The sequence below is a fragment of the Lepisma saccharinum genome, chromosome 15 (genome assembly GCF_977018435.1).
Source record: "Lepisma saccharinum chromosome 15, izLepSacc3.1, whole genome shotgun sequence".
In the NCBI taxonomy this organism is placed as follows: domain Eukaryota; kingdom Metazoa; phylum Arthropoda; class Insecta; order Zygentoma; family Lepismatidae; genus Lepisma; species Lepisma saccharinum.
The window spans coordinates 30,229,632-30,243,252 of NC_139243.1; the positions used below are offsets into that span (position 1 = coordinate 30,229,632).

Sequence of the window (13,621 nt, forward strand, 5' to 3'; positions counted from 1 at the left end):
CTAGCCAGTTGTTGAAATTTGTTGTTGATTTGTTGTTCTAAGTCCACTTTATGCACAGTAAGGCTAATCGGATCTGGACCTAAACTCATTCACAGACAGTGCATCGCTTGTTGACGACCAGACAGCTTGAAAGCTGCAAATACTATGTTGTTTCACACGAACTAAAGTTGCAGGAAGCTTCGCTGTGTGCTGTTTGGAGTGGCGACCATCAACTGCCATTTGCATTTTCTTTGACTATATGTGCATTGGCTAAGATGGAAATGGTTCAGAGATAGAATGTACATTGCTGGGGATGTATAGAAACTATAAATAAACTCTAGAATCTACAAATTGTTAGCGTACACATGTTTTGTAAGGTACGTAATCCATTGAATGTATACAGTGATGTTTGATCAGTGATGGAAGTGATTCGATGTAATACTGTGACGAAATTGAACAGTAGTTCAATGCATCTTCGTCTAGGTACTATAATCATAAAGTTGCAGTTTAAATTAACCTTTTTGTTGAGCAATCCTTCAAAACTGCACAACAGCGAAAATATCGTAATTAAATTTAAATTGAGACAAAGTAAATGGTAGCATTTGATGACATATTCAGTGCATCATAATAAATCCTAATTCGCACCGTTGCACACAATTAATGTTATATTGATTGATTGATTGATTTGGTATTTTAAGTCCACTTTATGCACAGTAAGGCTAATCGGGACTGGACTTTCAGTTTAAAGTAGGATCTGAACCACTATGTGCCTCCACTGGGTATCGAACCCGGGACCCCTTGATTACAAAAGCAATGACGCTAACACTGCTCCATGGGGGAGGCCCTAATTAATGTTATACTTAGTGTTAACCAATTTAAAGCACCAAAATCTTAAATGAAATATCACTATTAGACCACCTTGTGAAGTGTACATTTTAAATTTTTTGTGTTGAGGATAAAGATACATAAGAATTGTTAGTGATGAATTGATTGAATTTTGAACATACAATTAATCAAGTAATGCATGTATATGTTGCTCGTAAATTACTAAAAGTACCAAAATGAAAAAATTGCCGTATTTGATGGCGTATAAGACACACTTTCTTTTTTCTTTAAAAATAGGTCTGAAAAACAGGGTGCGTCTTATACTCCAATACTTGGGGAAAAGAAAGAATTCTAGCATTACACAAGTTTGTGAATGGGTCAAGCTTCATGGGATGCTACGGAAACTAAAGCATGCTTTAGACGAAAACATTTTTCTTAACATTTATGCCATGACCAAAAAGCTACCGTGTAAAATGAGAAATCTTATGGCATTTCTCTATTTCCGTAGCATTTTTCATAGCATAACCAATCAGAAGCGACCTCGTGGTCACGAGTGGAAATGTAATGGCGGTCGCGTGAGATGTAAACAACGTTATCACTTCACACTTTTAAACAACGATAACTATTCAACCGAGAGGAATATCGCTTCAGATTAAATGGTTTTAGGTAGAGAAGAATGGCGTTGATTAAATACATACTTTACAATGTTTATTGTACACGCATGGAAGAATATTTTAGCTTTTTCAACTGTAAACACCGTGCACACAGCATAGACGGTGTAACTCGATGTGCCTTTCGTGCTATATGTATTGTACATTGTAATCTCAACAGCTATCCGAAATGTTCCATGAAATGCTTTTGTGCAAAGTACTATCTGCATAAGATTTTTGGAAGCATTTACAAAGCATTCATGCTAGCAAAAATGTTAAAGGAAATGGTTTAGTCTAAAGCCAGCTTAACACAGTGGTTATAACGGGTGATCGAAAAGTCCCTGAACCCAAACTTCAAAATTTTTTTTTCGCCGGTCGTTATTATGATAATGTCAAAATTTCTGTGGAAGCTGGTTTGCGAGGGTCTTGGCTGTACACAACACAAGAGACGGCGCTGGGAAGTGGCGTTTACTTCTAGCACTGAAATGTTCATTTAAAGACAGAGCTTGGAAATAACTCCCTACACTGTTTACATTACCACATACCTTTGCATTCTTTATACCAGGCATCGCATCTTCAGGTATTCCCTTATCTAATATTTTTTTATGAATCTTCTGCTTAGAAAATGGTTCTTTACTTGTTGATGTACTCGCTTTATCATCTTGTAAGTCCTGGAAGAAAATACATAAAACATCATAAGATAACACAACACAATTTCAAATTTGTGCATTTGGTATTAGAATTGAAGACATCTGTTCACTACTTAATGAATAGTACTAGAGGAGAGGTGTCTTCCACCCACAGAGAACAACAGACCAATTACTAATTGGAAAGTTATCTTGTAGCGAGATATTTGCAGTAGGGTTTAGCCAATATTGATCAGAATACGAGGGGGGACCAAAAAGAAACTGGAATCTTTCTCTGTTGTGCAGGCCTCTTGCAGTACATGCTTATGGCGCTAGATGCCTCTTGCCCTTCTCCATCAGTCTGCCTACCAGTGTCATTGAGTAAAGTTGTGGCGCCACGTAGTAAATTTTTTTGTTAAGGCTCGACTGGACCTATGGCTGTCGAAAGGGCGATTTGTTCAAATTTTGTTCTCCATTCGAAACACCTCTTTGATATTCCAAAATATGAAAAATTACATGCGCTGAGAATTCCTTCTAAAGCATTGACATGAATTCTTGTGTAGTTTGCTTTCGCTGTTATCTAGATATTATCAAAAGTTTAATATACTTATGTAATCTCAAAACTTTTGAGAATATCTAGATACCAGCGAAAGCAAACTACACAAAAATACATGTCAATGCTCTAGAAATAATTATCAGCGTATGTAATTTTTCATATTTTGGAATATCAAAGAGGTTTTTGAAATGGAGAGGAAAATTTGAAAAAATTTGGCCCTTCAGCTGCCAAACGTCCAGCGAGCCTTACGCGCCTATTGCATATTTGTCGATTTTTATGATGGCTGAATAGTTTCAACAACTTGCGGCTGTGAAATTCTGTTTTCTGTTGGGGAAAACGGCAGGGGAAACAGTTGTAATGCTTGAAACAGCTTCCTTGTAAGCTGCTCTGGGGAAAATACAAGTTTACAAGTGGTTTTCCCACTTCAGGAATGCTGAATTGTCACTTGCAGACCAACCTTACTCAGGGCGACCCTCGAGTGAGAATTCATGAACTGATCTTAAAAGACTGTCGCAAGACAATTGACGAACTTGTTGATTTGTCTGAAACCTTTGCGTGATGCAGGGTGAGATGAGTTGTGGCAAAGTGGGGAGTGGTGGCTTCACCACGACAACATGCCAGCGCACAAAGCCTTGACTGTGAAACAATTTTTAACCAGAAACAGAATGACCTGCCATATTCATGAGCTCTTGCTCTGTGCGACTTCAAGGACCATTTGGAATTTTACATCGGATCGGTAAAGTTTATATCAGTACTTTATAGGTATCAGCCAAAATCTCATATCAGCCCATCACTAGTGGATACTAACTAGTGATGTTAGTATCAGCAAGTACCAAAGACTTGTACTGTTCTGGAATCCAAGTGTAGTGCGAAGTCTGTAAAAATGCCACAAGGTGTAAATTAGGGACATCCCTAATCCGGATATCGAATAATTTTCTATCTGGATTCCAAATGTCTGGATATTGTTCAGATATTCAGATTATCTGGATATCTGATATCCAGATTGATTCGTCATGTTCGTATTTCACATTATGGATTTTCAACAAATTCTTTATCAAATCTGTACTATCTGGATATCTGAATTATCTAAATGCCATAATTAGACGCCCACTTAACCAAATTCTTTAGAATATTCACTACAGATGTAAAAGTAATACAAGAAGAGAAACTGAACAGAAATTGGTCGATAGGGGTATCAATGGTGGTACACCAAACACAACCCAACAATTGGAGAAAGAAAGTTGTAAATTTCAGTATCCATTTACTTTAGTAGATTTCTACATCAAGATAGTTCAAAACACGAACAGGGTGTCTATCAAAATAACAAATCCAAAATTCTTGACCTTTTGTTTTCGTTTTTCTTAATCTTTACTTATTTGACTCCTACTTACGTAAATTTGGAAAATTAGCAATTAAGAAAATAAATATACGAGGGTTGGAACTTAAATAGTGGCAACTATTTATTCACAACCGATACACAAGAGTTACATGTTTGTACCTGTTACTGTCCTTCAAAGTAGTCACCAGCGTTGTGTAGAACCTGTTGCCAGCGATGTGGAAGGCGTAGTATACCATTAGCAGAGTCTGTTCTGTTGATGGTGCGAATGGAGCGGTCTACTGCCTGTTGAATCTCTGGAACAGTTCTGAAGCGAATGCCACGAAGTGGTTCCTTCATCTTCGGAATCAAATCAAAGTCACAAGGACTTAAGTCCGGGGAGTATGGTGGATGGTACAGTACTTCCCAGTCCCATCGACCGAACAGAACAGCCACAGCTTGCGCTGTATGCGCCCGTGCATTGTCGTGCAAAATGATGGGTGGGTTGCGCAGAAAGTGTCACCGCTTCTTTCACAAAGCTGGTCGCAGTTGATGCTCCAAAAATGAACAGTAATACTGGGCATTGACAGTCTGCCGTGGAGGAACGTAATGCGTTAGGATAACACCATCACAGTCGTACACGAGAATCACCATAACTTTCACCACACTGGGGCTCTGATGCACTTTCGACTTTCGCGACGACCCATAATGACGCCATTCGTTGGATTGGCGTTTCAGTGTTGGCTCGTAAGATCTGGCCCATGTCTCATCAAGTGTTACGATACAGTGTAAGAAAGCCTCACCTTCCAGCTCATAGCGCTCCAAGTGCGTCTGAGTAGCGTCGTAACGCATCCATTTCTGAATTTCCATCAACTCATGCGGAACCCATCGTGATTTTGCGCATGCCCAGGCGTTCCTTCAGGATGTAAAGCACACTCGTATGCGCTAATCCGGTTTCGTGGGCGAGCTCACGAATCGTCATGCTTCGATCACTGTCCACTAACGCGGCAACAGCTTGCACTTCTTCTTCAGAGACCCTAGGACGACCTGCCCGATGCATGTCTGCCACAGTTTGCCGACTTTCGTTGAAGGCTTTTACCCACCGTGCCACTGTTCTGTACGGCAATGCCGATTCCCCGCACGCCTCTTGAAGCCCTTGATGACACTGTCGTGCTGTACGACCTCTGGCGCATTCAATCTTGATCCAACTCCGTTGTTCCTGTTTGGAAAACATAGTGACCTTCACATTAGACCGCTTGCTCACAAGTGACTGTTTCCCTCGCTTATGCGCCTGCCTGTGACGTGGGACGGGTGAGTCCATTTGCTAGGAGGTAAGGTAGGTATGTCAACAACGTGTGCTATCAGCGCCACTACTACATTCCATTGCATAGTGTCTCCACAGCAGTGTTGCCACTATTTAAGTTCCAACCCTTGTATATTTAATGAAAACCCATTACCAAAAGGCCAGTTAAGATGAAAACTCAAGCTGTATTTAACATTAATGCATCCTGGAGTGCATTTGGCAGACTAGCGGGGCTCTGGCGTCTGGTCTCACAGCCAGTATAATCTTATGTGGGGCTTATGTTGTCATCCCTATATACTTGTGATTGTCCCTTCATCCATCTTATCTTACCACTATCATCCTCATAGCCAAAAGGGCAAAAAAGTGAAGTAAAATAAACGAAATCAAGAATTCATGGTGGTTCCTTTTGTGAATGAAGACAGTGGATCTTCGAAATTGATAGGATTGAACCATTAAATTGTGCAACGCGGAATTACGAAATCTTTTAAATTTCACGTAAGAAATCAAGAAGTCATTGTGATGTAAAAAATTCTTGACCAGAAGTATAATTTCTTGACTTTTTATTGACTTTCTTGGCCTACTTTTTGATTTCTTTACTTCCTCTTAACTGGTAAGACACCCTGATGACCATTTTTCCTTCCCTAATTAACATACAACTTCTATGTAACCATCAGTAATACTGAGGATATCAAAATGAAGAACTGCTTGTACCAAACCAATTACAAATTTCTCACTTATTTTATTATTTTTTTGTTCAAAACCTAATTTTAGTCCACTACTTCAAAGAATTTTGATTTTTCCAGAAACACAAAAAAAAATCCCTGATATTTCCATGATTTTCAGACTGGTAGATACCCTGTATAAAGCAGCAACAGAATCTGAGTGTAGACAAAAACATATGGGGGGGGGGGGATACAAGGGGAGATTTTATTAAAAGGAAATAATATGTACTCAGTTACCTTAAGCATGCTGAAACCTCAACTAATTAGTGCAACTTCAAAAACTGTACATATAGTGTGTTTGTAAAAAAAAAACTTTAATAGGGCAAGTGATTACTTACAATTCAGAAACTTGTAAAAACTCACTGAGGATTAAATTAAATATACTACAGAAGATATATGGATCAAGTAAGGTGAATGGAACATGGGAGTCTTTTTCATTTTTGTTATGTCCTGCCACCACCCACACGATGGTTCAACATGATGAGTAAATGAGAAGCAACACTTACTTGTGGAGAAGGTGTTGATACAGCCAAAATATCATCCAGCTTGGAACCGACTAACATAACTTTTGCACCTTTCAGAACTCCTAATTCGCGTAGTGTGCGTTCATCTTTTGCTAAACCTTTTATCATTACTTTTTGCATCGATTGTGGTACTCCTGTGAAAGAGAAACAAACTTCATGTAATTGTGTATTAAATATATTTTCATTATTTGTATATCAAGTACATAATTGACTCTTACTAAGTATAATAATGTAACATTCACAATATGTTTTACAATTTTTTCACATGTCGGATATGTTACTGTTTTTACACACTTTTAGACTTTGCTTCAAGTAAATTGTAATTTCATATTGTGCTTTAACACACCCACACAGACAGAGAGAAAATGTATTATGTGAATGTTACATTGTTGTAATATAGCAACCTAACATCCATTATATAATGGATTCTTTTTGTTTAAAAAATTGTTAACCATTGTTATAACTGTATCTTTAGTCAAAATATAAATAAATGTCTGATGAAGGGAACGTGTGTTCTACTGAAACGTCACAACGAAAAACTGTTTTATGCTTGTAATAACCGTAAACTACAAGAAAATAATGCAAGCAATGCGTACATACAAGAAAAACTATTTGGTCTAGGAATTAATTTGTGCGCCTGGACAAGAGATGGCGTAACGAGCGTATCGTCCCACAGTTCCGTGTAGCCACATATGCGTTGAAAACTCCTGTCAGCGCGCATCGTTCGTAGTATAGGGCAGTTGATTGACGCATCAACAGCAGCATTTTGTAGTCAACTGAACATGGCACAGTTCATACTTTAACATGCAGAAAAGTGCTATGGAAAGTCATCGTATTTTGGTGGAAGTGTATGGTGACCATGCGCTAGCTGAGCGAACGTGTCAGAAGTGGTTTGCACGGTTTAGAAGTGGTGATTTCGGCCTGGAAGACCAAGAGCGACCTGGACAGCCAAAAAAATTTGAAGACGAAGAATTGAGAGCATTGCTTGATCAGGATTCGTGTCAAACGCAGGAAGAACTTGCAGAAGCATTAGGCGTTGATCAAACAACAGTTTCCAAACGCCTCAAAGCCATGGGAATGATTCAAAAGATGTCACATTGGGTTCCACATGAATTGAAAGACAAGAGACGTTGAAAGACGAAAAACCATTTGCGAATTGCTGCTTCAAAGACAGAAAAGAAAGGGGTTTTTGCATCACATTGTTACTGGCAATGAGAAGTGGATCCATTACGAGAACCCGAAACTAAAAAAGGCCTGGGTGAAGCCAGGTGAACCAGGTCCATCACAACCGAAACGAGATATTCACTGTGCAAAGGTTATGCTGTGCATATGGTGGGATATGAAAGGTGTGGTGTACTATGAGCTGCTGCAACCGGGTGAAACTATTAATGGAGAACGTTATCGACGACAATTAATGTGTTTGAAGCAAGCTCTGGCCAGGAAACAACCAGAATGGGAGAACAGACATGATAAACTTATTTTTCAACATGATAACGCTCGCCCACATGTCGCAAAACCGGTCAAAACCTATTTAGAAAATGTCGGATGGGAAGTTTTACCCCACCCGCCATATTCACCAGACGTTGCTCCTTCGGACTACTACTTGTTCGATTGCATGAATAACGATTTGATTGGACAGCGGTTCACTTCTTCAGAAGATATCGAAAAATCGGTCTCTGACTGGATAGCTTCAAAGGATGAGGACTTCTTTCGCCACGGAATCCATAACTTGCCTGACAGATGGGCGAAAGTGGTGGCTCGCGATTGACAATATTTTTCTTAAGGTATTTATGTATTTTGTGTTTGAACTACAGCTTCAATGTGTGCGTAACAACCGAACAAATTAATTCCTAGACCAAATAGTGTCAAGTGTTTTCATTATTACGAAGGAGAAAACTGTACAGGCCAAAAGCAGATGTATCATTGAATTTTATGGTGATGAAGCAAGGGAGAGAAGCTATAACTATGCAACACATTGGCATTCAGGCACAAGCAAAGGGGAATATTATCATCTGTGGTGACTGCAACATGAGTAAACTAAGAACTGTCCACAAGTGAGTAGGCCAAGGACTTTCTTTTCTTGGTAGAACTTCAAAACCAACATTAACTGTAAATTGCCAATGAATCTACAATGCCATGTGCTGGGAAATAATTTTCCTGTGTACTATACAGGAGACATTGGTTAAATTTCAGGGATGGGTTTTATCAGGCAGGTTCTCATCAATGGGAGAAAATGTAGAAGGCTACAGGTAATTGAAGCAGGGTGCTAATTACGTTACTTGCACCATGGATAAGCTCTCAGAGCTGAGTATGGACAGACAACAGAAAAACCCTCTCCTGATCCGTATGGTACTCAGGTAATTGAAGAGTGTTAAGTTGGTACAACATATTTATTTGGAGAGAAGTGTGTAGCATTTCCTTTTTTCTTTTAAAAATTGATTATGAAGGTGAACACAAACAATGGAAATTAAAACAAAATAGTAACCACACACATACACCAGTGATCGTCAGTTGCTCCACGTATAATGATATTATGAAAGGAACATGTCTGAACTGCTAATAATAATAACAACAGTTCCTTTATTTATATTTAAATCAGAATGTATTTGTATTTTTGCTATATAAAATCATTTCCTGCTAATTTCGGCTAATCATAATGGCAAAGATGAGTGATGATTACATGAAATTCATAAGAGGATGTTTACAAAGAACAACCAATGCCCAGGCCGAGACATGAAGCAAGAACTTTGGCGGCGAAGTAAAAAGTCGACCACTTAACATGCTCTGCCACAAAGCTGGCTTAATCAGTATGGAGATGAGTGGAAAGTGTAAGTGAGAGTAACAACCGGCGTGCAACCAAGAAGAAATACAGTTCCTTTTTTTGAATCAAACCCTCATTGTAACATTAGTTGAGGTAAAACATTTTGTTCATTTTTGTTCGCCTTTCTGCCACTTTTGGCTAATTGCAAAGATGAGGATGATTGGTCATAAGACGAAAAGTATGACACGGCAATCACAAACATGGATGACGCCCACAGAGGAATATACTGGTCATGACTCCAGATATCAGAGCTTCACTAGTCTGCCAAATGCAGTCCAGGGTGTACTACATGGAAGGGAAGCTGATATTTGGGTGTCTGAAGACAGGGTCACCCCATACATGCTAACACTCACAAAATGCACCCATACCCACACTTGGATTTGAACCTGTGATCTCTGGCATCATAGTGTAATGTGCTAACCAATCCACCACAGCGGTTGGCAGGACGTGAAAGAACCATTCAAATTCTTCATGGGTTGTAATTTTGTATCAAAGCAGTAGACTATCAGTATATTTTATATTGGTAGAAAAGTAAAAAATTGGTAATGATAAAAATTTCATGTCAGTTCATCCCTAACATCTAACAATAACGAAAGTGAAACTACTTGAAAGATTATGTGTACAGTGGAATGCACAGGTATTGCTCTGCAACTTGTCCATAACTATTTGTATCCTACGTGTTTTTACGAACTGAATTTGTATATATGCTGGTGCAGCTTGTTGGGCATTTTGTCTCAATTGTTGAAGTCATTGCACAAAGCAAAGAGAATAAATATAGTGAGGACATCTACTTGATAATACAGTCCACGGCAAAAAAGAATCGCCCCCCTAGTGATATAATGTAATATTTTCTTTCAAGCAGTATGTTTTATTTTTTTTTTGTAATTATTTTGACAATTGTACATACTCTACGTAATTTTAACATTTTCTTGATATTTTACTTACTCTAACAATGAAGAAATCAACAAAGAAAGCAGTTTATGGCCTTTATTGCCTTCTGCTATTGTTTGGTCTGATGTATAGTTCAAATGTTACATTTGTTTAGGGATTGGTTTCATAACCTCGTCGAAAGGTGTCTTGATCAGAAGTCTTCCTTCTTGCTCACACGAAATACAGTAAATCGAAATGGGTAGAAAGCAGGGTGTTACAAATCTTAGTCCAAGAAAGCAAGGAAGGATACCTCAAACGTTAGAGGATAATGTGTCCAAGAAAAAAATTGCACGTAGACTTTATATTCATCCAAAAACTGCCACAAATGTTGTTTGGCGGAATACAGACTGGAAGTACAGAACGTAGAAGAAGGTAGTGGAAGGAAACGAGTTACAAAACCCAGGGATGATAAAAAATTGAAACGTCTAACAAAAGCTGACTAGCTTTCTCGTAGACTGTCTACCCGCTGATTAGCTGACATTTCGAGCGGTGAAATCGGGAAAAATGTATCAGAACGAACAATGAGAAGAAGGTGTGCAGAGTATGAGCAAGAAGGAAGAGTTCTGATCAAGAAAACTTTCTGGGAGGTTATGAAACCAATCCCTAAACAAATGTAACAACTGAACTATACATCAGACCAACCGAACAAAGGTAACTAAACAGTAGCTGAAGGCAATAAGGGCCATAAAATAAAGCTTAACTTAATAAACTAACCGCTTCCTTTGTTGATTTCTTCATTATTACCTTCATTGTTAGAGTAAGTAAAAATCTGAAAATGTTAAAATTACGTACAGTACGTACAATCGTCAAAATAATTACAAAAAAAAATTAAAACATACTGCTTGAGAAAATATTAGATTTTAATGCCATGGGGCGATTCTTTTTTGCTGCGGAGTGTACTTATGCATCCCACTCTACAAAACCAAGGGTACGAACATTCACAGAAGAACCAAATGACTTTAGAGACATCAAGATTTCAGTTGACATTTCAAAGATACCATCCTCATTAGAAGAACAACCACAGGGGTCACTTTTGTCCCAGTAGGCACCTTAGCCATCTCAGTGACCAAGAGCTCTACGATTGAGCTTTGCTCTTGGCTTTGAGAGTCCTTTCGTCAATTTCATTTATTCATAAACTCCATCCTCAATATCATGATTGCCCAGAAGTGGCAGAAGTTATGCTGATTCACAACAAATTGAAACAGTCACATCTTACGCTGTTCATTTAATTTCATACAGATAAAACAATAGATTCGTTGTACATTGTATTTACTTACAACTTATGCAGGCACGTAGCCAAGGGGAGTGCTAAGGGAACTGAGGTGCCCCCGAAATCCTACAAATAACTAATTTAAATAGTGTATAGTGGTAATTAATTTTATCCTTAGCAGAATTAAACATCATTTATAATAATGTGTAATATAGTGAGAAATTCATCTTCAGGGCTTCTACCCACAATTTTCTCGCCTTTAGATGGCGGCTGCTAAGGTATGAGCCCCTCCAGAAATAAAATCCTGGTTAGGAGCCTGAACTTCTGCAACAGTACAAAGTCATACGAAAATCACACAACTCTTTGTTGCTTTTTTAAAAAAAAGAAAAAAATAAATTATTAGAAACAAAATTTTCAATATAAACAAACACTCGCATAAATAAATTATACTGCATGTTATACAAAAAATATGTAAAGCAAGAGACAATAAACACTTACCACACGAAGAAAATAAAGGTTGATATTTTATGATCTGGCTGCATGTTCACCATAGAATGTAGCCAGAAAGAAGTGATAGCAGGGTAGCTACAATTTTTTGATTATGAAATTTTTCCACACTTGTTTATCATCATGATTTTTGCTTTTTAACCTTGTGCTTTTTTGAATTAAATATAACAGGTGGCGCAAAAGTCATCATCCAATTTGAACTGACCTAGAAGATACTCACAAATTTATTGTGTGAAAATGAATAAGTATACCCCACAAGAACGTGGAAAAATTGACAATATTTTTTTTAGACGACATTTTACCCAATTGTCCAGTGCCTACACCACAAACCATTCGACATCTTGCTCCAGATTTTTTCCTTTGGGGATATTTGAAGTCATTGGTTTATGCGAATAAGCCAGAGACGTTACAGCAACTTAAGGACAATTTTCAGCATGAAATTGAAAACATTTCCCCGCATATTCTTTCCAACACCATGGAAAACGCAATAAAAAAAAAAAGAGCCCAAATTTGCATCAATTCAAATGGTGGTCATTTATTGGATGTTATCTTTAAAAGTTGGGGACATAAAACTTACAAGTATCAATAAAGGTTTAACACAAAAAAAAAACTACTTTGTTTAAATTAAAACCAAAGCTATAGGCTAAGAAAATCAGGTGGTGACTTTTGTGCCACCTTGTATAATCCGTTAATTATTATGAATATTCACTTTCACAACTTTCTTTTAGCAAATTTCATTCTACACACACAAAAACATATGAAAATTCGAAGACTAAAATGTAAAATTAAAATCGGCATCAAATGTATTGGGTGCTACAATCACGTGTGTCTAGCCTTCAACCTAAGGTAACAGAGGTACATTATTTCACCATAACATATCTCCACAATACAAAAACAACAGAAAAAAATTTCTTCTTCTTCTGGCAGATTTATAGTATCGTAGAAAATGCTGCTTTTTTTCCTTACATTTATAAGTTCACAGCATCTGGATAATTTTTGTTGGATATAGGAATTCTATAGGAAATGCCAACAAGACTAAAATCTATAAAATAATAGACGATAACCTCATCTTCACCAACCTTTCCGATAATTCTGATCATATTGTCAATGTACTTTAGTTATCAATAAGATATCTGGACTGCAAGTTTTACTTTGATATTCTTTCTAATATCTAGTATTATAAAAGTGAAAATTTATTACAGAAATTCGAAGGAACCATAATATTGCACAAGACTGAGATTCATAAGAACCGAATCCAGAAGTGGAAGTAAACTGCTTCTTCATTTTGCAACTTTTTCTCTTGCAGACTCCAAAATAAATTCCAGATGATCTGCAAAATTCCCTGATTTTTCCCCAAGCCAAATTCCCTGACATTTCCCGGTTTTCCAGAAGCGCACCAAAATGGCACCCTCCTACGCCAACCTGTTCATGGGCAGGCTGGACCGATAATTCCCAATCACAGAAACCAATCCTTTGGCCAAGATTCACTGACATTTTCCTCCTTTGGGCACATGACAAACCCTTCCTCAACCAACTTAACGACTTCATCTCCGGTTCCACTCCAACCAACCCAACACACTGAACTCACTGTCGCCACCCACACCACCTTTAACAAATATTTATATGTGGCTTTTATCCACCTATTATCCCCAT

General features: G+C 37.9%; 1 protein-coding gene across 2 annotated transcripts in view; it reads right to left on the reverse strand.

Moving 5' to 3' along the window:
- Nucleotides 1-13,621, reverse strand: part of LOC145999657 (ubiquitin domain-containing protein UBFD1-like) — a 47,850-nt gene that overhangs the window by 18,385 nt on the left and 15,844 nt on the right. For both annotated transcript variants that reach the window (XM_083136787.1, XM_083136788.1), the window contains exons 3-4: nt 6,483-6,634; nt 2,000-2,125 (exon numbers count right to left, since the gene is read on the reverse strand). In XM_083136787.1, the coding sequence (XP_082992913.1) occupies nt 2,000-2,125; nt 6,483-6,634 (278 nt within the window). The remainder of the gene's footprint in view (nt 1-1,999; nt 2,126-6,482; nt 6,635-13,621) is intronic.